The 27,783-nt window shown below is 41.6% G+C and overlaps 1 protein-coding gene across 1 annotated transcript in view; it reads left to right on the plus strand.

Annotated features, from left to right (window-relative positions):
* Positions 1-11,412: 11,412 nt before the first annotated feature.
* ORC2 (origin recognition complex subunit 2) overlaps positions 11,413-27,783 on the plus strand; it is a 52,158-nt gene continuing 35,787 nt past the window's right edge. Inside the window, exons 1-5 of the mRNA XM_060194168.1 lie at positions 11,413-11,634; positions 16,025-16,073; positions 18,814-18,917; positions 19,802-19,945; positions 24,349-24,438. Of these exons, the coding sequence (XP_060050151.1) occupies positions 18,824-18,917; positions 19,802-19,945; positions 24,349-24,438 (328 nt within the window). The 5' untranslated portion in view covers positions 11,413-11,634; positions 16,025-16,073; positions 18,814-18,823. The remainder of the gene's footprint in view (positions 11,635-16,024; positions 16,074-18,813; positions 18,918-19,801; positions 19,946-24,348; positions 24,439-27,783) is intronic.

Consider the following 27,783-nt stretch of genomic DNA (forward strand, 5'->3'; position numbering starts at 1 on the left):
TATATATGGGCAAGGTGGTGGCGCACCTGGTTGAGCATACATATTGCAATGTGCAAGGACCCAGGTTCAAGCCCTCAGTCCCCACCTGCCACGGGAAAGCTTTGTGAGTGGTGAAGCAGGGCTGAGGTGTCTCTCTAGTTCCCCATTCCTTTCGATTTCTGGCTGTCTCTATCCAATAAATAAATAAAGATAATCAAAAAATTTTTAAGCATGTAAACTTTCTAGAATTATATATCTGGGGTTTAGGTACTAGTAAGAATTATTTTCCAAAGTGAAGTGAACTTAACGGGACAATCCACCAACTACAAAAATAAAATCAATCAGTTTTGCTGTATTTGAGTGTCAACAGTTTAATGCTAAGATGAGAAAAGTTTTTTACACCTTTGACTAAAAACTTTACCAAAGAAAATATATCAGCCAAATATAATTTTAAAAGCACATAATTACTGTGGAATAAAGTCCCTAAGTGATTGTTCTCTAGCATAGAGGGGAATAAAGATTAAAAGATGCACTATAAGATTCCATTGGAAGTTTTGTCAATTCAGCATTGGACATTTTCAGAAGTACCAGTTAAAGGTTAACTCCAAATATTACTTAAGGCTCTTTTTTTTTTTTTTTTTTTACATCTCCTAAGTCAAATTAGAGACTCTTCTCTTTAGTGTTAAAAAGGGGAAATTCCTCATATCTATATGTATGATATGGTACTGTCTTTTAAAAAATGAAAGTGGGGGAAATAATGAAAGTGCACCTTTTAAAATGGGTAGTGGTAATTATTTCTAATAGGTATGTTGGCAAAAAGTTATGTTTACATGGTTTATATACATAATCACTTTGGGTATTTTTTTATTATTATTATTCTGGAAAAACATGATCTGGTTAAGAAAAGCTAAACAAAAACTTTTTCTTAATGTGAGACCATAAGAACTAAAGGATTTAAATTAAAATAATGGAATATAGCTATATATTAACTTAAGGTTCAAACAGGTTTATATGCAATTTTTTTCATACCTGATGACAGTTAAAAAACACTGGGTATATTCTATAAAGGGAACTTTGGGGGTGGGGGTAGATAGCATAGGCTCCATACCCCCCCCCCCCGTACCACCATAATCCAGAGCTGATCAATGCTCTGGTTAAGGGAAGGAAGGAAGGAAGGAAGGAAGGAAGGAAGGAAGGAAGGAAGGAAGGAAGGAAGGAAGGAAGTTGGCATTCTAGTAATTTCTAGAATGTGAGGGCGATCTGGCTGCGACATCTGTTACCCCATTGATCGCTAGGGTTGATTCTCAGCTGATCTGGCTGGCTAGGCGCGTGTCCCCTTCCTCCCTCACCGCTCCATGTGCGTCCCTTCTAGAAGCTGTGCACTCATTCGAAGAGGACGGCCTTCCCTGAATAGAGACGGTCTTTGGTCGAGGGTATATGAGTAGCTGCGCTCCCCTGCTAGAACCTCCAAACAAGCTCTCTAACAATTACTAATGTAGACTTTTCTCACAAGTTTTGTAATTCATGCTGAATTGCAAGTTCATGCTCACTCCATATGTTGTTTTAAAATATCTGAAATAGAAACTTTATAGCGAGTCTTTTCTGCTTTAAACATGACTGGCTTTACTGGTTAAATGAACAGTTTATGGTGCAGATTTTACTTTCCCACAGTTCTTCTCCTAATAATTTGATTCTCCTGAGCTATGATACAGATGGGGACTTACTGCTTTAGTGTTATATAATGTGATCTCTGTCACCATGGAAAAATAAACTGTATATCCAACTTTCATGCTTGCTTCACAGAGAAAAGGAATGTATCAGGTAGCTTTTTTTTTTTTTAATCAGCATTAACCATAGCTTGGTATAAACTTGCCAAGTATTCAGAAATTGTGCTGGTGAAAATCTACATAAGGTAGGCATAAAGAAAATAGGACTTTTATTGACTGGTGTCCTTTTATCCTAGGACTAGTGAAAACCTCCCTCTCTTCAGAAATGAAGAAAAAAAACAACACATTTACGATCATACTGGTGCATGGAAGCCATTATATTAACTGTCTTTCTGAACTGGTTAATGCTGTTGATTGTTGAAATGTGAAATGTAGTCACTCTTGACTTGTAAATATCTGCCAGAGATTTAAAATTTTATGAATATATTGTAAATAAGGATGTATAAAATACTTTCTGTTATGCAGGAACATATCTAAGACATTAAATCTTGTGTTTCTTGAAGGATGTGTAATTTTCTTAGATGTATCTAGTTACATTAAGAATGTAAATTTTCTTTTGTACAGTATAAAAAATACAGCTTTATTTGGCTTTTGACTCAATTTCCTTGAGCTTTGTTTGTTACCTAAATTTTATATCTTAAAATGATTTTAATCCTATCTTTAAAAAAAATCGCTTTCTAGTAAGGCAATTTATAAAAGTAAGGCAATACATAAAAGTACATGTAGCAGGAGTCAGGCAATAGCACAGCAGGTTAGGCTCAGGTGGCGCAAAGCATGAAGACCAGCGTAAGGATCCCGGTTCACCCCCCCCCCCTCGGCTCCCCACCTGCAAGGGGTCGCTTCACAAGTGGTGAAGCAGGTCTGCAAGTGTCTATCTTTCTCTCCCTTTCTGTCTTCCCCCGCCTCTCCATTTCTCCAGCCTATGGATCCCGGTTTGAGTCCCCAGCTCTCCACTTGCAGGGGAGTTGCTTCACAGGCAGTGAAGCAGGTCTGCAGGTGTCTTATCTTTCTCCCCCCCCCACATCTTCCCCCTCCCCTCTCCATTTCTTTCTGTCCTATCCAACAACAACATCAATAAAAACAACAATAATAATAACAACAAAGCAAGGACAACAAAAGAATAAATAATAACTTTTTAAAAATCTTTTTCAAGTACATATAGCACCACAAAAATACAAACATAAAAGCAGGGATAAAATTAATGCATAAGATATTTGCCGCGTATTGCTGTATGTTGCTACTGAGATCCAAACTTATCTTTGAACTTTAAAACAGCCAATGGGAAGAGAAGATTCCATAGGAGCTGGAGAGGTTGCTGAGCAGTAGGACACATACAATCCCCGAGTCCCATCCCTGGCACCACCCTAGAGAGCACTAAGAACAGAGACTGGTGGTAACCTATGGATGTTGGAAGGTGCTTTGGTTAGGGAGATACTTAGCTACATTGCTCTGGACTGGCTGCCTTGCACCACATTGGCGGGGTTGGGGTGGGGGAGTTAGTTACATGACTTTCAAATAGTTTTAAAAGTTCTTAAAGTACAACTCTTTCTTTTTTTTTAATTTCTTTATTGGGGAATTAATGTTTTACATTCAACAGAGTACAGCTCTTTCTAGTACTGAATGTAGAAAAGAAAAGGGGGGACAGGGGTAGATAGCACAGTGGTTATGCAAACAGACTATTATGCCTGAGGCTCCAAAGTCCCAGGTTCAATCCTCCGCACCACTATAAACCAGAGCTGAGCAGTGCTCTGGTGTTTCTCTTTGTGCATGTCTCTCTGCATCTATCTCAAAAGAAAATAAAAATAAATTTCAAATTTATAAAGAAATGAAGTGTGATGATCAATAATAAAATAAATAAAAACAATAATAAATTCCAAGATTTTATAAAGCAAGAGTCTGCACTATTGCAGGCCCATTCACACTGTGTTTAGCAATGTGTAAAAGTGCTTACTGACTCACACTCATACCCATTAAACTGTTTTCTAAAGATTCACTTTAGACTCCTCTTAAGCAGAAATTTAATGAATCCTTGAGCCCCCCTGTCTTTCCCTTTCTATATAGATCCATTCCCTAGAAAATGATCTTTTATGTACCTTTTCCCCTTTTTTACTATTAGCCTTGCTTATGAACCACTTCTTCTAGCGTTTGCCCTTCTTCCGTAGCCAGTCAACAGCATCAGGTTGAGCCTGGTGTAAAGTTTCGAGACCTCCTTTGAATCTGGAGAGGTGGCAGTCATTGACTATGTGGGTCATAGTCTGTCTGTAGCAGCAGGGGCAGTTCGGGTCGTCTCTGGCTCCCCAGCGATGGAACATAGCAGCGCACCGGCCATGGCCTGTTCGACAGCGATTGAGGAGGGCCAATTAAAACGTGCTAGGTCAAAGCCGGGTTGACGCTTGCAGGGGTCTGTGATGAGGTGTTTGTTCTTTACCTCAGCTGACTGCCAACTCTGTTTCCAAGAGTCTGGAACAGAGAAGTTCAGTGTAGGCGTAGGGGAAGTTCAGGGTGGGCGAAGATATCTGCGTATATTGGCAGGTCCGGTCGAGCCACTGACTTATTCTAACTTTTATTTTAAATCCATATAATAAAAAAAAAATTTTTTTTTAAAGATCTTATTTGTTGTCTATTAATGCAAAGCTGTTGAGAGAAAGATTAGCAGTTACCAAAGAGAGGGGGCCGCCGTGGCGCACCAGGTTAAGCTCACATAGTACAAGGGCTGCAGGTGTCTCCCTGTCTCTCACCTTCTCTATCACCCCCTTCCCTTTCAATTTCTGGCTATCTCTATCCAATAAATAAATAAAAATAGGGAGTCGGGTGGTAGCGCAGCGGGTTAAGCGCACGTGGTGTAAAGCACAAGGACCGGCATAAGGATCCCGGTTCAAGCCCCTGGCTCCCCAGCTGCAGGGGAGTCACTTCACAGGCAGTGAAGCAGGTCTGCAGGTGTCTTTCTCTCCCCCTCTCTTTCTTCCCCTAATCTCTCCATTTCTCTCTGTCCTGTCCAACAACAACGACATCAATAACAACTACAACAACAATGAAAAACAAGGGCAACAAAAAAGGAAAGTAAATAAATATTAAAAAATGGATAATTAAAAAGTTAAAAAAATTTCTGTTCTCTCCTATGACTTCAAGTTTTCAACTATATCTGCAGCTCGAATTATTATCTTCTTGCTGCCAATTTTATTTATTTATTTACCTATTTATTTATTTGCCTACAGGGTTATCACTGGGGCTTGGTGCCTGCACTATGAATCCACTGCTCCTGTGGCCATTTCTTCTTTTTGGATAGGACAGAGAGAAATTGAGAAGAGAGGGGAAGATAGGGAGAGAGACACCTGCAAACTTCCTTCACTACTTGTGAAGCAATCCCCTATAGGTGTGGAGCCAGGGTCTCCTTTCGCTTCAAATCTATGTATGTATTTATATTTTTTCTTATGTTTATTCACTGGATAGACAGCTAGAAATCAAGAGGGCAGGGGCAAATAGTAAGGGAGAGAGACAGACAGACAACTGCAGCTCTACTTCCCCACTTGTGAAGTTTTCCCCCTGCAGATCGGGACCAGAGGCTTGTGCATTATGATTTGTGTGCTCAACCAAGTGAGCCACCACCTGGTCCCTCATATTTCTTTTTTAAATTGAAACTTTTTTTAAAAATTCTATTTATTCATGAGACAGATATGAGAGAGAGAACCAGACATCACTCTGGTACATGTGCTGCCATGGGATTGAACTAAGAACCTCATGCTTGAGAGTCCAATGCTTTATCCACTGTGCCACCTCCTGGACCACGCCTTTTTTTTTTTCTTTTTATGGGGGGATTAATGGTATACAGTCAACAGTAAAATACAGTGGTTTGTGCATGTGTAACATTTCTCAGTTTTCCACATAACAATTCAACTCCCTCTAGGTCCTCCTCTGCTATCACCATTTTTTAAAATTTATTTTTATTTTTTTATTTCTTTATTGGGGAATTAATGTTTTATATTCAACAGTAAATACAATAGTTTGTACATGCATAACATTCCCCAGTTTCCCATTTAACAATACAACCCCCACTAGGTCCTCTGTCATCCTTCTTGGACCTGTATTCTCCCCACCCACCCACCCCAGAGTCTTTTACTTTGGTGCAATACACCAATTCCAGTTCAGGTTCTACTTGTGTTTTCTTTTCTGATCTTGTTTTTCAACTTCTGCCTGAGAGTGAGATCATCCCATATTCATCCTTCTGTTTCTGACTTATTTCACTCAACATGATTTTTTCAAGGTCCATCCAAGATCAGCTGAAAACGGTGAAGTCACCATTTTTTACAGCTGAGTAGTATTCCATTGTGTATATATACTACAACTTGCTCAGCCACTCATCTGTTGTTGGACACCTGGGTTGCTTCCAGGTTTTGGCTATTACAAATTGTGCTGCCAAGAACATATGTGTACACAGATCTTTTTGGATGGATATGTTGGGTTCCTTAGGATATATCCCCAGGAGAGGAATTGCAGGGTCATAGGGTAGGTCCATTTCTAGCACTATCACCATTTTTAATAGCTGAGTAGTATTCCATTGTGTATATAGACCACAACTTGCTCAGCCATTCATCTGTTGTTGCACACCTGGGTTACTTCCAGATTTTGGCTTACAAATTGTGCTGCTATGAACATGGGTATACACAAATCTGTCTGGATGGGTATGTTTAGTTCCTTAGGATATATCCCCAGGAGAGGAATTACAGTCATAGAGTAAGTCCATTTCCAGCCTTCTGAGAGTTCTCCAGTCTGCTCTCCAGAGGAGCTGGACCAATTTGCAGCACAGGAGGATTCCTTTGTCCCCATAACCTCTCCAGCATTTGTTGATGCTATCTTTCTGATGTGACATTCTCACAGGAATGCAGTGGTATCTCATTGTTGTCTTTATTTGCATTTCTCTGACAATCAATGACTTGGAGCATTTTTTCATGTTTGATTGCCTTTTGGATCTCTTCTTGGATGAATAATATTCTATTCATATCCTCTCCCCATTTTTGGATGGGGTCATTTGTTTTCTTGTTGCTGAGTCTGGTGTGCTATTTATATATTTTGGTTATTAGCCTCTTGTCTGATGTATGGCATATAAAGATCTCCCATTTTGTGAGGGGGTCTCTTTGTTTGGGTGGTGGTTTCTTTTGCTGTGCAGAAGCTTTTAAACTTCATGTAGTCCCATTCGTTTATTTTTTATTTAATCTTCTTTGTAATTGGATTCACATCCCTAAAGATGCCTTTAAAATTTAGACAGAAAAGAGTTCTGCCAATATTTTCCTCTAAGTATTTGGTAGTTTCTGGTCTAACATCCAAGTCCTTGATTCATATGGAAGTTACTTTTGTGTGTGATGAAATATAGTGGTTCAGTTTCATTCTTCTACATGTTTCAACCCAATTTTTTTCAACACCACTGGTTGAAGAGAGTCTCCTTTCCCCACTTAATAGACTGGGCACCTTTGTAACTAATTAAAAAAATTTTTTTTTAATCTTTATTTATTGGACAGAGCCAGAAATTGAGAGCGAAGGGGGTGCCATACAGACAGACACCTGCAGCACTGCTTTCACCACTCGTGAAGCTTTCCCCCCTGCAGGTGGGGACCAGGGACTGGAGCCTGTGTCCTTATGCACTGTAACATGTACACTCAACCAGGTGTGCCACCACCCGGCCCCACTCGGCACCTTTGTCAAAATTAGATGTCCATAGGTGTGAAGGCTTATTTCTGGGCTCTCAGTTCTATTGCACTGGTCAGTCTGTCTATTCATGTTCCAGTACCAAGCAGTTTCGATTACAATGGCCTTATAATACAGTTTGAGATCTGGGAGTGTGATGCCTCTAGTTCCGTTCTTTCTTCTCGACTGTTTTGGCAATTCTCTGTATTTTCTGGTTCCAGATAAACATTTGTAGCTTTTGTTCTATTCTCCTAAAAATTGTGGTTGGGATCTTGATGGGAATTGCATTAAATTTGTATATGGCTCTGGGTGGTATTCATTTTAATGATGTTAATTCTTCCAACCCATGAACATGGAGTATCTTTCCACTTCTTTATGTCTTTTTCTATTTTCTTGAATAGTGACTCATAACTTTTGGTATACAAATCTTTCACTTCTTTTATCAGGTTTATTCCTATAATTTATTGTTTTTGTTTCTATAGGGGAAGGAATTGATTTCTGGATTTCTGCTTCTGCTAACTTAGTATTTGCATAAAGGAATGGCATTGACTTTTGTATGTTAATTTTGTAGCCTGACACCTTACTAATAGCCTGATAATTTCTTTCCTGCTTTATTCTTTATGTTTTTCTTTTTATTTCTTTATTGGGGAATTAATGTTTTACATTCAACAGTAAATACAATAGTTTGTACATGCATAACATTCCCCAGTTTCCCATATAACAGTACAACCCCCACTAGGTCCTCTATCCTATTTTTTTTTTTTTTCTTTTCTCCTCCAGGGTTATTGCTGGGCTCGGTGCCTGCACCATGAATCCACCGCTCCTGGAGGCCATTTTTCCCCCTTTTTGTTGCCCTAGTTGTTGCAGCCTCCTTGCGGTTATTATTGCCATTGCTGACGTTGCTTTGTTGTTGGATAGGACAGAGAGAAATGGAGAGAGGAGGGGAAGACAGAGAGAGGGGGAGAGAAAGATAGACACCTGCAGACCTGCTTCACCACCTGTGAAGCGACTCCCCTGCAGGTGGGGAGCCGGGGGCTCGAACCGGGATTCTTACGCGGTCCCTGCGCTTTGCGCCACGTGTGCTTAACCCACTGTGCCACCGCCCAACCCCCACTAGGTCCTCTATCATCCTTCATGGACCTGTATTCTCCCCACCCACCCACCCCAGAGTCTTTTACTTTGGTGCAATATACCAATTCCATTTCAGGTTCTACTTGTGTTTTCTTTTCTGATCTTGTTTTTCAACTTCTGTCTGAGAGTGAGATCACCCCATATTCATTCTTCTGTTTCTGACTTATTTCACTTAACATGAATTTTTCAAGGTCCATCCAAGATCGGCTGAAAACGGTGAAGTCACCATTTTTTACAGCTGAGTAATATTCCATTGTGTACATATACTACAACTTGCTCAGCCACTCATCTGTTGTTGGACACCTGGGTTGCTTCTAGGTTTTGGCTGTTACAAATTGTGCTGCTAAGAACATATGCGTACACAGATCTTTTTGGGTGGATGTGTTGTCTTTACATTTTTCTATGTATACAGTCATATCATCTGCAAATAGGGAGAGTTTGACTTCTTTTTCTTTTTTTAAATCAGAAAGTTTATTTTTTAAAAGATTCTATTTATTTATTAATGAGAAACATAGGAGGAGAGAGAAAGAACCAGGCATCACCCTGGTACATGTGCTGCCGGGTATTGATCTCAAGACCTTATGTTTGAAAGTCCAATGCTTTATCCACTGCACCACCTCCCGGACTACAGAGTTTGATTTCTTCTATTCCAGTCTGTATCCCTTTAGTTCCTTGCTCCTGCCTGATTGCTATGGCAAGAACTTCTAACACTATGTTGATTAGTAATGGTGATAGTGGGCAACCCTGTCTAGTACCTGATCTGAGGGGAAATGCTTCCAGCTTTTCACCACTGAGTATGATGTTGGCTGTAGGTTTGCTGTATACGCACCAAACTACCTCATGGAACTTCTCGTCTATGTCTATTCCCAATTCTTGTAGTGTTTTGATCATAAAGGGATGTTGTATTTTGTCAAAGGCCTTCTCTGCATCTATTGAGATAATCATGTGGTTTTTGGTCTTGCTTTTATTGAGGTGGTGGATCATGTTGGTTGATTTATATATATTAAACCAACCTTGCATCCCTGGGATAAATCCTACTTGGTCATGATTTCATTTTTTTTTAAAGATTTTATTTAATTATTCATGAAGATAGAAGGAGAGAGAGAGAGAGAACCAGACATCACTCTGTGCTGCTGGGGACTGAACTCAGGACCTCATGCTTGAAAATCCAATACTTATCCACTGTGCCACCTCCCAGACTACATGAATTCATTTTTTTTTTTATGCTTGCAACTTCTTTTTTTAAAAATTTCTTTATTGGGGAATTAATGTTTTACATTCAACAGTAAATACAATAGTATGTACATGCATAATATTTCCCAGTTTCCCATATAACAATACAACCCCCACTAGGTCCTCGGTCATCCTTCTTGGATCTATAGTCTCCCCACCCAACCCACCCCAGAGTCTTTTACTTTGGTGCAATACGCCAGTTCCAGCTCAGGTTCTACTTGTGTTTTTGATTTCATTTTTTAACCAGAGCACTGATCAGCTCTGGTTTATGGTGGTGAGGGGGACTGAATTTAGGACTCTGGCGCTTCAGTCAGGAAAGTCTCTTTGCATAACCATTATGCTATCTACCCCTCCCAAAATGACTGTCTAAACAGTTTCTAATATACTTTCTCTGTTCCACTTCCATACTTCCTTCTTTTACTCAGAGTGATCTTTCAATACAAATCTGCCTAATGTCCTAAGGGTCAGACTAGGACTATATAAAGTTTTCATAACTGCAGACCCAAGTTTGACGCTTGTTTTTTGGAGCTTTATATATCTGCTAAGGCCTTAATATCTGGAAAACTTTAACCCTTCTCTTTGCCTGATTGATATCTACTAAACACTCACTTTTCTTCTTCCTCCAGGGAAATTGTCTCTGACATTTCTGTCTTTGAATTAGACACTCCTGTCATGTGGTTCAATAAGCACTGGTCTTCCCATATTGTCGCATGTTTCCCTAAACATTGCCTGTATCGGCATATCTCCTGACAGTGTCTACTGTACCAGCAGAGTTCGTGTGTGCTTTTTCTCTTTTTTATCACTTTCTTTTTTTAATTATTTATTATTGGATAGAGACAGAAATTCAGAGGGGAGGGGAAGATAGAGAGGGGGGAGACAAAGAGACACCTGCAGTCCTGCTTCACCACTTGTGAAGCTTTCCCCCTGCATGTGGGGACCAAGGGCTTGAACCTGTTTCCTTAGGCACTGTAATGTGTGCACTTAACCATGTGCGCCACCACCTGGCCCCCTCATGTGTACTTCTTATATGTACCACTATACTTGCAGTTTTGAATGAATCTCACCCAAACCGTATTTTGCTAGTGCGGAATACTATCTCAAGAACCAAACAGCATGTCCTTTCCTTTAATTTCTTTTTTTCTCCAGACAGTAAACCTTATTAAAGTTACCTTCCCAGAAAATATATTCAGTAAATATGTTAAAGTCTCTGTTGATTCTCTTTTCCTGCCTTCCACTAGCAGTTTGATGCCATCTCTATATTCAGAGTCCTGACTCGATTCTTTCCTCCCCATCCCAAACCTGAGACGGGATGGATCTTACCTTACACGCCCAAAGAGGTCCTTTAAAACCCCAACAGTCAAAGACCATTAATCAATCCACTCCCATATCCTCAAAAGTATCTAGAGACACCACTGAACACCGATAAGGTAGCCTTAAGGCAGAGACCACAGCCTAAGAGACGACTGCTCACCTTTAAAGACACACCTGTCGCTTCCCCGGAAGCGGAAATAGAACATGCCGCGACCCCAGCAGTCGGGGATTCGTTTTCCCTCCAGCTTCCTGATGGGAGGGGCTGAGAGGCCCTCATTTATTGGTCTGGGTAGCTGTCATTCTAGGTCTGCTTTGCTTTCTATTGGCTTCCCGGGGCCCCGCCCCCCAACAGGGCGGGAGATTTAGTGTGCTAGAGCCAGGTTTCCCATCCCCCCAGCCGGTCCCTGGGGTTCTCCTGTAGGATGTTCGGGCGACGTTTCTAAGGATCTGTCGGGGTAGGAGCTGCAGTTCCGACGGCGACCCCCTAAAGGAGGCCGGGGGAGGTCGGGGCAGCGGCTGGCGGTGAGCGGGAGGCGGCGGTGCGGCTCGCCTCGCCTGTGTTGCGGGCTGTGAGGTGAGTGGGAGCGCGGCCTCGGGCCCGGGGGGTGTGGGGCGGGCGGGGAGGGGTCCTTCGCTTTCCACGGGGCTTCGCCCCCCCCAGGTCGGGGTCCCCGGCTGGTGGTCCAGCGGCGCGCAGCCAGGCCGAAGTCCAGAAAGAGTTCCGAGCGCGCTTTGTGGGGGCGCTGCTCACCCTCTGCGGCCGGGCGCTTGGGATGGGGGTCTCCTGCCAGAGGGTCGCCCAGTGCTGGGGGGGGGTCACCCTGTGTCGGAGCCACCTGCTTGGGGGACTCCCAGTGCCGGGGGTTCGCCTGCTGGTGGGGTCTCCTTTTGCCAGGAGGTGACCCTGTGCGGGGGGTGGGTCACCTACTGGGGGTTACCCGCCGAGGGGGGTCATCTGCCAGGGGGTCTCCCAGTGCGGGTGGTGTGTGTGTGTGTGTGTGTGTGTGTGTGTGTGTGTGTGTGTGTGTGTGTGTGTGTGTGTCACACCTACCTGGGCTCGCCTAGTGCCCGGAGTTGGGGGTCACCTGCCACGGGGGTGACCGGCGGGGGGACGTATCACCTGCCAGTGGTCGCCTAGTGTCTGGGGTGGGGGAGTAATCTACCGGGTGTCACCTGCGGGGGGGGTCACCAGTGGGGGTGTCACCTGGGGGTGGCGCAGTCCCCGCACTGTCGCTGCCGCAGGAGCTTTGGTGACCTGCCATTCAGCCTGGATGCATCACGTGAGCCCTTGAGGCTCAGCCTGGGCCCTTGCTTGGTTGCAATAGTTTGGGATGGTTGGGAGAAAGAGCACTGGGTTTAAGGCGGCAGACTCATGCCCTCGGCTCCCCACTTGCTGGGGAGTCGCTTCACAGGCGAAGCAGGTAGGTCTACAGGTGTTTATCTTTCTCTCCCCCTCTCTGTTTTCCCCTTATCTCTCCATTTCTCTCTGTCCTATCCAGCAACGACAAGATCAATAACAGCAACAATAATAGCCTCAACAACAACAACAAAAATAACAAGGGCTACAAAAGGGAATAATTTTTTTTTTAAAAAAGAACTTATATGCGAGGCTCTGAACTCCATCCCCAGCACTAATTAAAAAAAATAAAAATAGGGAGTCGGGCGGTAGCGCAGTGGGTTAAGCACAGGTGGCACAAAGCACAAGGACACAAGGATCCTGTATAGAGTCCTCGGCTCCCCACCTGCAGGGGAGTCGCTTCCCAGGCAGTGAAGCAGGTCTACAGGTGTCTTTCTCTCCCTCTCTCTGTCTTCCCCTCCTTTCTCCATTTCTCTCTATCCTGTCCAGCAACGATGACATCAATAATAACTACAACAATAAAACAACAAGGGCACCAAAAGAGAATAAATAAATAAATACTTTAAAAAATGAAATAAAAATAGGGAGTTGGGCAGTAGCACAGTGGGTTAAGCGCACATGGTGCAAAGCTGCAAGAACCAGCGTTAAGGATCCCGATTTGAGCCTCCCCTCCCCCTTGCAGGGGAGTCGCTTCACAGGCGGTGAAGCATGTGTCTATTTTTCTTTGCCCCTCTCTGTCTTTCCTCCTCTCTCCATTTCCTTCTATTGTATCCAATAAGGACGACATTAGTAACAATAACAATAATAAGTACAACAATAAAGCAAGGGCAACAAAAGGAATAAATAAATAAATATTACAAAAAATAATATTAAGTTGTCTGGGAGGTAGCACAGTGGATTAAAGCACAGGATTCTCAACCGTGAGGTCCTGAGTTCAATCCCCAGCACCACATGTACCAGAGTGATGTCTGGTTCTTTCCTCCTTTCCTCCTATCTTTCTCACAAATAAATAAATAAATTTTTAAAAGTAATAAAAATAAAAGGGATAAAGAATAGAAAAGCTAGAGAGTCAGGCAGTAGCACAGCGGGTTAAGTACATGTGGTGCAAAGGGTAAGGACCGGCATAAGAATCCTGGTTCGAGCCACTGGCTCCCCACCTGCAGGGGAGTTGCTTCACAAGTGGTGAAGCAGGTCTGCAGGTGTCTATCTTTTTCTCCCCCTCTCTGTCTTCCCCTCCTCTTTCCATTTCTCTCTGTCCTATCCAACAACAACAACATCAACAACAACAATAACTACAACAACAGTAAAATAACAAGGGCAACAAAAGGGAAAATAAAAAAAAAAGAATAGGAAAGCTATCAGGGGAGGAGATGGGATATGGAGATACGGTTGTGGAAATTATGTGGAGTTGTACCCCTCTTATCCTATGGTTTTGTTAATGTCTCCTTTTTTCAATAAATAATAAATAATAATAATAAAAAATAGAGGGCAGGGGTAGATAGCATAATGGTTATGCAGACAAACTGCCATGTCTGAGGCTCTGAAGTCCCAGGTTCAATCAGGGCACCACCATAAGCCAGAGCTGACCAGTGCTCTGGTATAAAAAAATAAAATAAAATAAAAAAATAAAATAAAATAAAATAAATGATGGTTGGGGCCAGGCAGTGGCACACCCATTTAAAGATTTTATTTGGTTATGAATGAGATAGGAGAAGAGAGGAAACGAGAACAAGACATCACTCTGGTACAAGCACTGCTGGAGCTCTAACTTGAGACCTCATGCTTGAGAGTTCATCACTTTATTCACTGTGCCACATCCTAGACCTTGACAGCCAGCCTGTCCCTTCTCCCTTCCCTCCTTTTTTAAGAAGATTTTTATTATTTATTTGTTTATTTTTTTTACCAGAGCACTGCTCAGCTCTGGCATTTGGTGGTTCTGGGGGATTGAACCTGGGACTTTGGAGCCTCAGGCATGAGAGTCTGTTTGCATAACCACTATGCTATCTACCCCTGCCCTTTTAAAAGATTTTATTTATTTTTTAGTGAGAGATAGAAGGAGAAAGTAAGCTAGACATCACTCTGGTACATGTGCTGCTGAGAATTGAACTCAGGACCTCATGCGTGAGAGTCCAGAACTTTATCCACTACACTACCTCCCAGATCACTCTTTGTTGTTGTTCTAGAGATAACAGAAATGTTGTATAAAAAAAAAAAGTAAGTTTCCTTTTTTAAAAAATTTTATTATCTGTATTAATTATTGGATACAGACAGCCAGAAACTGAGAGGGAAGGGTGTGATAGAGAGGGAGAGAGACAGACACCTGCAGCCCTGCTTCACCACTCGCAAAGCATTCCCCCTGCAGGTGGGGACCAGACGCTCGAACCCAGGTCCTTGTGCATTGTAACATGTGCACTCAACCAGGTACACCACCACCCAGCCCCATAAGTTTCCTCTTCTACAGTATTTTAAAATTTTATTTATGGGATAGAGACAGGTAAGCTGAGAGGGAATGGGGAGATAGAGAAGGAAAGAGACAGAGAGATATCTGCAGCAGTGCTTATAGGTGGGAGCCAGAGGTTTGAACCTGGGTCCTTGTGCATTGTAAGGTGAGCGCTCACCTCTCCAACCCCCAAGAAATTGTGTTTCTCTTACCCAAATTCAGCATAACAAAGGAAGTGCCATAACTAGAAAGATGGCTCAGCTGGTAGAGTACCTGCTTGCATGAGTGAGGCAGGCTCCAGGTTTGATCTGTGAAATAGTGCGTGCACGAGACTTTGGCACCATAAAAAATAAAACGAAATTTAGTAAGAGACCAGCTGATAGGTCATTGGATAGAGCACAAGCTTTCCAGTGTGTGCAGTCCTTGGGTTCGTCTCTGGCATCACATGGGAGCACATGGACAGCACCCAAAGGACCTCCCTCCCTGCGTGATGGAGCGGTGCTGTGATCTCTCTGTCTCTTGAGTAGATAGAGCTGTAAGGGCCAGTGAGACAGATCACCTGGGAATGTGCCTGCTTCCACATGCATGTGGCCCAGAAAGAAAGGCAAAATCATGGGCCGGGGTAGATAGCATAATGGTTAAGCAAAGAGACTTTCATGCCTGAGGCTCCATAGTCCCTGTGTCACCATAAGCCAGAGCTGAGCAGTTCTTTGGTAAACAAAAGAAGGGGGAAAAAAGAAGGCAATGTCATGACTAAAAAGACTCCCCCTCCTTTTTCTAGAAACGTCAACCCAGAGGGCCAGTGGAAGAGCACACTTGGATAGTGCTCAGCTTTGCTGTGTGTGTGGCCTGGGTCCAGCCCCACTCCCCTTGTTGGAAAAGGCATCAGTACAGCTCTGTCCTTTACCAGCTGAGCCGCTGCCCTGGCACAAAGGCTTTTTTTAAAAAAATTTTTTTTAATGTGTGTGTACAATATCATTGAGTGACTTCCAATTATAATTAAAAAAATTTTTTTTTCAGTCACCTGGGCTTCACTTCTCTGGAATGTTTTTTTTTTTTTTTTTTTTTTTTTTTTTAAGATAAAGAGAGGCAGAAAGGCAGAGAAAAAGAGAGACCACAACATCAAAGCTGACACTGAAAGTTTTTTTTTTTCTCCCCCAACTACAGGATTCTCCACTCAAGTTTGCCAGCTGCAGAATGCAAAGCACCTTGAAAGGTAAGTGATCACTGAAGCTAATTATTTCAGCTGCTTAGTTATGAGAAGAACACTTGAAGCCTCCAGTACATTTTCTGGTTGAATCCAAGGGACTCTTTATAGCCCATTTCCTCCCTTTCATCCTTCTTTCCTTCCTTCTTCTCTATTCATTTTTTTAAATTTTTTATTTTGATGAGAGAGAGAGAGATACAGAGATACCATCCTCACCATTCTAAAAATATTTATTATACTTGAGAGATAGGTTTTTTGTAAAAAAATTTATTAGTGATTTAACATTGACTTACAAAATAACATGACAGGGCCAGGTGATGGCACACTGGCTTAAGTGCACATAATACAAAATTACACACCAACGGGTATAAATCCACTCCATGCCTACCACCAGGGTTCTGAATCCTCAGTCTCCCCACTGTAAGCCACTGTATTCCTCTTAAAGTTGCAAGTATGGGCCAGCCGTCATCTCTACAACTGTCTTGTCTACATTTGTACGTAGTTGCCCCATTTTCCTTCCTGATCCAGTCTTCTCTTCCCCTCGTAGCCACTCATGACAACATAACTACCTCCATATGTCCTTCTCCTTTTCCTTCTTTCTCTCTGGGTGCTGATGGAGCTGGAGTTCAGGGCCCTCTTACCTTCTTTTTTTTTTTTTTTCCTTTTAATGAGAGATACAGAGAGAAGTAAGAGAGACCAGAGCACTGCTCAGCTCTGGTTTATGGTGGTGCTGGGGATTGAATCTGGGACCTTGGAGACTCAGGCATGAAAGTCTTTTTGCATAACCATTATACTATCTCCCCAACCCCCCTCTTACCTTCTTGAGAGTCAGTTCTGTCAGTACATGAACCAGAAAGAAACATCAGAATACCACTTTGGTACATGCAATGCCAGGAATAGAACAAGAACCCAAGACATGCAAGACATACTTTACCTGTTCAGCTATTTTTCTGACCACTAGATTCATTCATTTATTTGTTTCTTTATTTTATACCAGTTCTGGTTTATTGTAGTGCTGGGGATTGAGCCTGGGAGCTTGGAGTCCATGGCATATATATGTATATTTACTTTAGAGTCTCAGGCGTTAAAATCTTTTTTACATAACCACTGTGCTATCTCCCCAGCTCAGACATGAAAGTCTTCTTCCTAACGAGTATGCTGTCTCCCCAGCCCTAGTAGCATGATATCAAAAGAAGAGACAAAAATAGAATTTATGAGAGGAGTGAGAAAAATCGTTTGTGGGGTAAAGTGATTAGAAAGAATCACTGTCAGTTACCTCTGCCCTTTAGCATTGCAAGTCTTGAAGCTTCATTTCACCAGAGAAGCTGGAGTTGATCTCAGTTTTGTTGAATCATGTGTTGGAGAGAAAAAAAAAAAACTGTGCCTACTATTTAGCTCCCGAGAGTACCTGGAAAACCATATTCATAAGTGTAGAGACATGTAATAAACTCACAGTGGTCCTAAAGGGAAGCGCCAGAGGGTCATTTGAGTCAGACTCTACAGTCCCACAGAAGTCTCCAGGGCCAACAAAATACCACAGACTTCCCAGCTTTACTATGTGCAGATATTAAAAAGCCACCGAGATGCTTGTTGAACTGGCCTTTTCTAAATTTCATGTTACTACCCTTCCCCTTTCTGGCTGTGTGGTGGTTTTTTGCTTTTAACATTCATTTGTTTGTTTATGAGAGATTGGGAGAGGAGGAGAGGGAGAGAAACAAAGTAGAGTATCACTCTTTAAAATCTTTTATTTATTTATTTATTTTTGCCTCCAGGTTTATGGCTGGGGCTCAGTGCCTATACTATGATTCCACTGTTCCAGGAGGCCACTCCCCCCACCCCCATTTTGTTTCCCTTATTGTTGCCATTGATGTTGTTGGATAGGACAGAGAGAAATCAAGAGAGGAGGGGAGACGGGGAGAGAGAAAGACATCTGCGGACCTGCTTCACCACTTGCCCTAACAGTGGGGAGCGGGGTGATCTTTGTGCCATGTGCACTTAACCTGCTGTGTTACTGCCTGGCCCCCTATTTTATTTATTTTATTTTTGAGAGAGATGCAGAGAGAGAGAGAGAAACACCAGAACACTGCTCAGCTGTGGCATGTGGTGGTACTGGGGATTGAACAAAGTCCCAGGACTTTGGAGCCTTAGGCATAAGAGTCTGTTTGCTATCTAGTCCTTTTTTTTGTTTGTTTGTTTTTGTTTTGCTATCTAGTACTGTCTTTCCCACCCCTCTAGTTCATTTTATCTGTTTTATATTTTTTTAAATTTGTTTTATAGAGACAGAGAAATTGAGAGAGCAAGGGAGAGAGAGAGAGAGAGAGATGACATCTGCAGCTTCACTACTTGTGAAGCTTCCTCCACGGCAGGTGGGGACTGGGGTGTGAACCTTGGTCCTTGCGCATGTGTGCTCAACCACCAGGCTCCTCATTATTTTTTTTTTTAATCATTTATTTATTATTATATAGGGGCAGAGAAAAATTGAGAGTGGGAGGGAAAATAGAGAAAGAAAGAGACAGAGACACCTGCAGTCTTGTTTCTGTACTTGTGAAACTTTCCCCCTGCAGGTGGGGGGCTCCTCATTTTTTGATAAGTAGCTACATTACCTATATTAAAAGTAATAATAATACAATAATGCAAAATATGTTTTTCATACTTAAAAGACTTACAGTGTTGTACAAATACATCTGCTCATTATGTAAATGCATTTTTGGCTCAGGAAGGTGTCTAGTGTGTTACTACCCTTTTGTAGGTTGGCAATCATGAGCACACTGGAGCTAAAGGAAGAGAAGATGCTGGAGGTCCGGTTTGTGGGAGATGATGATGTTCTTAACCACATTCTGGACAGAGAAGGAGGTACTGAGTGGCTGTACTAGTAGAAGGTGTAGAATACTCATGGGTCCTACTACTTTGGTCTGTTTGGGGGAATGTAGCACAAGGTATTTCACCTAGTAAGGCTACAGATGAAAACTACTTGAATATTTAGTTGACGCCCTTCTAACTGTATCAAAAATAATAAAGTGTTATCTAGTGTGGAAGTCTTATTTGTGGTGATAATGTCTCATTATTACTACCATTCATAATTATTTTGATCAGTCCCAAATATTACACTTTTTGAGGGTTTAAAAAATTTTTTTTAATATTTATTTTCCTTTTTGTTGTCCTTGTTTTTATATTGTTGTAGTTATTATTGTTGTTGTTGTAGTTGTTGTTGTTGATATCATCGTTGTTAGGACAGAGAGAAATGGAGAGAGGAGGGGAACACAGAGAGGGGGAGAGAAAGACAGACACCTGCAGACCTGCTTCACCGCCTGTGAAGTGACTCCCTGCAGGTGGGGACCCAGGGGCTCAAACTGGGATCCGTACACCGGTCCTTGTGCTTTGTGCCACCTGCACTTAGCCCACTGCGCTACCGCCCGACTCCCAAAGTTATTGTCTTTAACCTAGCTATATACACTGGAAAATGGTCTGTATCATTCAAGGAGAAACCACTGAGTTTTTTTCTAGCTTTGAAGTAATAACAGAAGTAGTATGCTTTTTTTTTTCTTTTAACCAGAGCACTGCTCACCTCTGGCTAATGGATGGGCGATTGAACCTGGGACTTTGGAGCCTCAGGCATGAGGATTTGTTTGCATAACCATTATGCTATCTACCCCCTTCCCCTTTGTTTACATTTTTAAAGTGTAATATTTAGAAAGAATTTATTCTATCATATTCTGACTCTTTGAATGTTTTTATAGGAGCTAAGATGAAAAAGGAGAGACCCCAGCTTTTAGTCAACACAAAGAAGATAATCAAGAAATCAGAATGTGATGTGGAAGAAGATGAGAAGGAAGTCCTAAAAGATCAGAACTATGTGGACATTTTAGGACAAGATGTTCAAGGTACTTGTGGGATCTGGAGAGCATTCCTGCTAATAGCCAAGATTGTTTTTCAGGATACATGAAAATAGCACGATAGGGGAGTTGGGCTGTAGCGCAGCGGGTTAAGCGCAGGTGGCGCAAAGCACAAGGACCGACATAAGGATCCCGGTTCGAACCCCGGCTCCCCACCTGCAGGGGAGTCACTTCACAGGCGGTGAAGCAGGTCTGCAGGTGTCTATCTTTCTCTCCCCTTCTCTGTCTTCCCCTCCTCTCTTCATTTCTCTCTGTCCTATCCAACAACGACAACAATAATAACTACAACAATAAAACAACAAGGGCAACAAAAGGGAATAAATAAATAAAATAAATATTAAAAAAAAAGAAAATAGCACGATAGGTTTAGCAGTAGTACGCCGTATAACTTTTTTTTTTTTTTTTTTTTTTTTTACCAGAGTACTTGCTCAACTCTGGCTTATGGTGGTGTGGGGGATTGAACCTGGGTCTTGAGAGCCTCAGGCATGAAAGTCCCTTTGGATAACCATTATGCTATACCCCACCCTATATAACTATTTTTTATTGTGGTGAAAAATAAGCAAGACATAAAATTTACTATTGCCACCATTTTAAAAATATTTATTATATAAGAGTTCAATTAATACATGAGACTGAAAGAGAGAAACATCAGAATACCACTTTGGTACATGCAATGCTAGGAACAGAACAAGAATCTGAGATATGCAAGACTGAAACTTTACCCATTCAGCGATTTTTCTGAACACCAGATTCATTCATTCAGTTATTTTCTTTATTTTTAACCAGAGCACCGGTCAGCTCTGGCTTATGGTGATGCAGGAGGTTGAACTTGAGGCTTTGAAGCCTCAGGCATGAGAGTCTTTGCATAACCATTATGCTGTCTATCCCTACCCTACTTATGCATTTGTCTAGGAGAGGACTGAGGGAGAGAGAACTGGAGTGTCACTGTGGCACATGCAGTGCTGGGAACTGAACTCAGGACCTCATGCTTGAGAATCCAGTTCTGTCACTTCAGCACCACCTCTTGGGCTGCCACCATTTTGTGTGTATGTGTAGGAGGGTTAGGTCATTCATTATTTACAATGACAGAAGACCTTAGTATTGCTCAGTTCTGACTTGTGGTGCTGGGGATTGAACCTGGTACTTTGGGGTCTCGGGTATGTGAATATGCATAAGCCACTATGCTATCTCCTTGTCTTTGCATCTTTACCACTTTAAGTGTTCGGTTCAGTTGTTTTATATACATTTATAATGTTGTACTACCATCTCCATCTATCTCAGGAATTGCTTTCATCTGGTATACTGACATATTTCTCACCAGGAAAGCTCCAAGTTCGTATTTCTCACCAGGAAAGTCCCAGGTTCAGTCCCCTGTACCATCATCAGCCAGAGCTGTGTTTAAAAAAAGAGAAAAAATGGATGGCCATCTTGACTACGTATGTCCTTTTAGTCACAAGCTGAGTTATAATTCTTTTGGTTTAGTGACCATTATGAAGTAACATACCAAAATAAAAAAAAGAAGAAGAAATGAAAAGTCACTACTAGCCTTCAATAGGGCCTAGTGGGCAGGGTGTGCATTGTATTAAAAATGTCTCCATTCCCCTCTTCTCTCCTTTTCTCTCTGTCCTTTCCAACAACGACTACAACACTATAACAAGGGCAACAAAAGGGAATAAATAAATAAATAGGTAATCGGGCGGTAACACAGCAGGTTAAATGCAGGTGGCGCAAAAATGTCTCCAGTAATGACAACTGACATTTTTTAAAGCATATTGTGACTGGGACTTTGGATTGTCCATTCTGTCTCTATCAGAAAAAAGAAAAACAATGTGGCTAGAGAATGGTGGAGTAGTCAGGCAGGCAGCAAGCCTCATTGATAACTCTGGTGGAAGTAAATTGAAAGGCCAGGTGGTGGCATACTTGGTTAAGTGCACATGTTACAATGTGCAAGGACCAGTTCAAGCCCCCAGTCCCTACCTTCAAGGAGGAAATTTCACAAGTGGTGAAAAAGGTCTGCAGATGTCTCTGTCTCTCTCCCTTCCCCTTCCTCTTGGTTTCTGCCTGTCTATCCAATAAGTAAAGGTAATAAAAGAAATTAAAAAAAAAAGTTTTGTGGATAGGAAGATAATTCAACTAGTCGAACTTAGGACTTGTATGCCTGAAGCTGCTTCTTTTCTTTTTCTTTTTTTTTAAGAATAAATTTATTTATTCATGAGAAAGATAGGAGAGAGAGAAAGAACTAGCTATCACCCTGGTACATGTGCTGCCAGGAATTGAACTTGGGACCTCATGGCTGTGAGTCCAATGTTTTATCTACTGAGCCACCTCCTGGACCACACCTGAAGCTTCTAATTTAAGCCCTAGTGCTACATAGATGAGACTGGTGTTCTGTGTTTCTCCTGTGAAATTCTCCCTCTAGACCTCATATGAAATAAGTTAAGTAAAATAAATATTTGGGGGTGGAGGGCTCTGGGTGGTGGGGCACCTGGTTGAGCACACATGATATAGTTCACAGGCACCAGGGTTCAGGCCCCTGGGGTCTACCTGCAGGGAGAAAGCTTCATGAGTGGTGAAGCAGTGCTACAGGTGTCTCTCTGTCTCTGTCTTTCTCCCCCTTCCCTCTCAATTTCTGGCAGTTTCTATTTAACAAGTAAAGATGGGAGTCTGGCAGTAGCGAAGTGGGTTAAGCGCAGGTGGTGCAAAGCACAAGGGCCGGCATAAGGATTCAGGTTTGAGCCTCTGGCTCCCCACCTGCAGGGGAGTCACTTCGCAAGTGTTGAAGCAGGTCTGCAGGTGTCTTTCTCTCCTCCTTTCTGACTTCCCCTCCTCTATTTCTCACTGTCCTATACAACAATAATAACTACAACAATAAAACAACAAGGGCAACAAAAGGAATGCATAAATATTAAAAAATAATAAGTAAAGAATTAAATTAATAAAAAAATACACATTTTTAAGAAACTAAAAGTTAGTAGTATTATATAGAATCCTCTTGTCTAGTACCAGTGTTAGTTGGTCATTCAAAATATAGCAAAGAATTCATCAAGATAATTTATATACTGTAAACATTTGACTTTTATATAAATAGCATATGTTCACATATGTGTATGTGGAACAGAATCTCTTTGAGCGTAAGTTTTCCATTAGTCATCTAGTTGAACATCCTAACCTTTTAGTTTGGGTTAGTTTTTTACAGTATATCAATAATGCATCACCTAGAATTTCCAGTTTCACTTCCTTCTGGTAGGTTGATCTTTACAAAATTCTGCAATCTGAAAGTAGTGTTCATTTACGTTATTTCCAGGTTTTCTCTTGAATATATATATATATTTTTTACCAGAGCACTGCTCAGCTCTGGCTTATGGTGGTGCGGGGGATTGAAACTGGGACTTTGAAACCTCAGGCATGAGAGTCTGTTTGCCTAACCATTATGCTATCTACCCCTGCCCCTCTTGAATCTTTTATGATTTCTCATCCATACATAATTTTAAACCGACTGCTCTAGTTAGTAACTTTAAGTCTTTCAAATGCTTATATAGAAACTACTTTTGATAAATTTATAATTCATATTTTGCTTATATACAAAATCTTTCTTTTGTAGTAGCAAGTTCTCCAAAACTTATTTTCTTTTTTTTAAAGATTTTAAAAAATATTTATCTATTCCTTTTTGTTGCCCTTGTTGTTTTATTGTTGTAATTATTATTATTGATGATGTTGTCATTATTGGATACTATAGAGAGAACTGGAGAGAGGAGGGGAAGACAGAGAGGGGGAGAGAAAGATAGACACCTGCAGACCTGCTTTACTGCCTGTGAAGGGACTCCCCTGCAGGTGGGGAGCCGGGGGCTCGAACCGGGATCCTTACTCTGGTCCTTGCATTTGTGCCATCTGCGCTTAACCTTTTGCGCTACTGCCGGACTCCTGCAACACTTATTTTCTTAAATATTTATTTATTCTCTTTTGTTGCCCTTGTTTTTTATTGTTGTAGTTACTATTGTTGTCGTTGTTGCATAGGACAGAGAAAAATGGAAATAGGAGGGGAAGACAGAGGGGGAGAGAAAGACAACTGCAGACCTGCTTCACCGCTGTGAAGCGACTCTCCTGCAGGTGGGGAGATGGGGGCTCGACCCGGCATCCTTATACCGGTCCTTGCACTTTGCGCCACGCGCTTAACTCGTTGCACTACTGCCTGACTGCCCAAAACTTATTTTCTATGCTTCAAAGGAAATGTTTTTAAGTCTGTTGCGTATTTTAAGAGATTTAATGTATAAGTATGTATCATTAAACTGTATTGGATATTGAAAGGTAAAAATTAAAGGTATTTTTCAATTATTTATCTTTTTTCCTGATAATTAGCTTTTTTTCCCCTAAAGGTATGTTTTCTCTTTTAGAATCTTTGAAAAATGGCTGTGCTGTAGACGGTGGGAGTAAAGTGTACACATTTCAGAACAGAAAGCACTCTGAGAAGATGGCTAAACTAGGTAGGTGCTGTTCTGGTACCTGCACTCACCACGTTTCCTGAGAAGGTGTCAGACCATCTCCCACAGCTCCTGCCCACTGTATTCCCTGCAAAAAACGATTCTGGCTTAGCAAAATTGCTAGCTTCACTTTTTTTTTTCTTTTGTCTCCAGGATTATTGCTGGGGCTCGGTGCCTGCGCTAGGACTCCACTGTTTCTGGAGGCCATTTTTCTCCTTTTGTTGACCTTGTTGTTTATTATTGTTGTTGTTATTATAGTCATTATTGTATAGGACAGAGAGAAATGGAGAGAGGAGGGGAAGACAGAGGGGGAGCGAAAGACAGACACACCTGCAGACCTGCTTCACTGCTTGTGAAGCGACTCCCTTGCAGGTGGGTATCTGAGGGCTTGAAGCAGAATCCTTATGCCAGTCCTTGCACTTTGTACCATGTGCTCTTAACCCACTGCGCTACCACCTGGCCCCAGTTCCTAGCTTCTTTAAACGAGCTTTCTTTCTTTTTTTTTAAATTTTTTATTATTTATTTATATATTTATTCCTTTTTGTTGCCTTTTTTTTTTTTTTACTATTGTTGGTATTGATGTCGTTGTTGTTGGATAGGACAGAGAGAAATGGAGACAGGAGGAGAAGACAGAGGGGGAGAGAAAGATAGACACCTGCAGACCTGCTTCACCGCATGTGAAGAGACTCCCCTGCAGGTGGGGAGCCGGGGGCTGGAACCTGGATCCTTAATGCCGGTCCTTGAGCTTTGTGCCACCTACGCTTAACCTACTGCGCCACCGCCCAGCTCCCTAATCGAGCTTTCTTTATTATGCTTACATGTCTTCTGTTGGCAGTTAATGTTATAAAATTCTCATAATAGGGAAACTATGTTAAGTAACTTTACAGATATATTCAAATTTATTGAGTAATAGTTTTTACATTGTAGCTGGCAAGATAACCCAGTTGGGAAGGTACCTGCTTTGCAGTGCATGTGACCCAGGTTCAAGCCCAGGACTGTTGCCCCTTCCCTGAACACACGTATGCACACACATTACCACACTGAGGGACACTTTGGTCCTGATCTTTTGGTTCTTTGGTAGAGGTCCTTACCTCTCTTCCTCTTTCTTTTTTTTTTTTAATTTCTTTATTGGGGAATTAATGTTTTACATTCAACAGTAAATACAATAGTTTACAAATGCATAATTCCCCAGTTTCCCATATAACAATACAATCCCCACTAGGTCTTCTGTCATCCATGGACCTGTATTCTCCCCACCCACCACCCCAGAGTCTTTTACTTTGTTGCGATACGCCAATTCCATTTCAGGTTCTACTTGTGTGTGTGTGTGTGTGTGTGTGTGTGTGTGTTTTCTGATCTTGTTTTTCAACTTCTGCCTGAGAGTGAGATCATCCCATATTCATCCTTCTCTTTTTGATTTATTTCACTTAACATGAATTTTTCAAGGTCCATCCAAGATTGGCTAAAAACGGTAAAGTCACCATTTTTTACAGCTGAGTAGTAGTCCATTGTGTATATATACCACAACTTGCTCAGCCACTCATCTGTTGTTGGACACCTGGGTTGCTTCCAGGTTTTGGCTATTACAAATTGTGCTACCAAGAACATATGTGTACACAGATCTTTTTGGATGGATGTGTTGGGTTCCTAATTAGGATCTATCCCCAGGAGAGGAATTGCAGGATCATAGGGTAGGTCCATTTCTAGCCTTCTGAGAGTTCTCCAGACTGTTCTCCACAGAGGTTGGACCAATTTACATTCCCACCAGCAGTGTAGGAGGGTTCCTTTGACCCCACACCCTCTCCAGCATTTGCTACTGTTACCTTTTCTGATTTATGACATTCTCACAGGAGAATGAACTGGTATCTCATTGTTGTCTTTATTTGCATTTCTCTGACAATCAGAGACTTCGAGCATTTTTTCATGTATTTCTCGGCCTTTTGGATCTCTTCTGTGGTGAATATTCTGTCCATGTCTTCCCCCCCCCACCCCCGTTTTTGGATGGGGTTATTTATTGTCTTGTTGTTGAGTTTGGCAAGCTCTTTATATATGTTGGTTATTAAACTCTTATCTGATGTATGGCATGTAAAGATATCCCATTCTGTGAGGGGTCTCTTGGTTTGGGTAGTGGTTTCTTTTGCTGTGAAGAAGCTTTTTAACTTGATGTAGTCCCTTAAGTGTATACTTGCCTTAGTCTTCTTTGTAATTGGATTCGTTTCATTGAAGATGTCTTGAAAATTTATGCGGAAAAGAGTCCTACCAATATTTTCTTCTAAGTATCTGATAGTTTGTGGTCTAACATCCAAGTCCTTGATCCACTTGGAATTTACTTTTTCATTTGGTGAAATATAGTGGTTCAGCTTCATTCTTCTGCATGTTTCAACCCATTGTTTCCAATACCATTTATTGAAGAGACTCTGCTTTCCCCGTGTAATAGTCTGGGCCCCTTTGTCAAAGATTAGATGTCCATAGGTGTGGGGGCTCACTTCTGGGCTCTCAATTCTATTCCACTGGTCAGTGTGTCTATTCATGTTCCAGTACCAAGCAGTTTTGATGACAATGGCCCTATAATACAATTTGAGATCTGATCTGGGAGTGTGACGCCTCCAGTTCTGTTCTTTTTTCTCAAGATTGTTTTGGCAATTCTAGGTCTTTTCTGGTTCCAGATAAACATTTGTAGCATTTGTTCTATTCTCCTAAAAAATGTGCTTGGGATCTTGATGGGGATAGCATTAAATTTGTAGATGGCTCTGGGTAGTATATTCATTTTGATGATGTTAATTCTACCAACCCATGAACATGGAATATCTCTCCACTTCTTTGTGTCTTTTTCAATTTCCTTGAGTAGTGACTCATAATTTTCAGTATACAAGTCTTTCACTTCTTTGGTTAGGTTTACTCCTAGATATTTTATTGTTTTAGTTGCTATAGTAAAAGGAATTGATTTCTGGATTTCAATTTCCTCTAACTTAGTGTTTGCATAGAGGAATGCCACTGACTTTTGAGTGTTAATTTTGTAGCCTGACACCTTACTGTATTGCCTGATGATTTCCAAAAGCTTCTTGCTGGATTCCTTAGGTTTTTCCATGTATACTATCATGTCATCTGCAAATAGGGAGAGTTTGACTTCTTGTCTTCCGATCTGTTTTCCTTTAATTCCTTGCTCCTGCCTCATTGCTATGGCAAGAACTTCCAACACTATGTTGAATAGTAATGGTGATAGTGGGCAGCCCTGTCTAGTACCTGATCTGAGTGGAAATGCTTCCAGTTTTTCACCAGTGAGTATGATGTTGGCTATAGGTTTGCTATATATAGACTCCACTATCTTCAGAAATTTTCCATCTATTC

Source organism: Erinaceus europaeus, chromosome 7 (assembly GCF_950295315.1).
Source record: "Erinaceus europaeus chromosome 7, mEriEur2.1, whole genome shotgun sequence".
NCBI lineage: Eukaryota > Metazoa > Chordata > Mammalia > Eulipotyphla > Erinaceidae > Erinaceus > Erinaceus europaeus.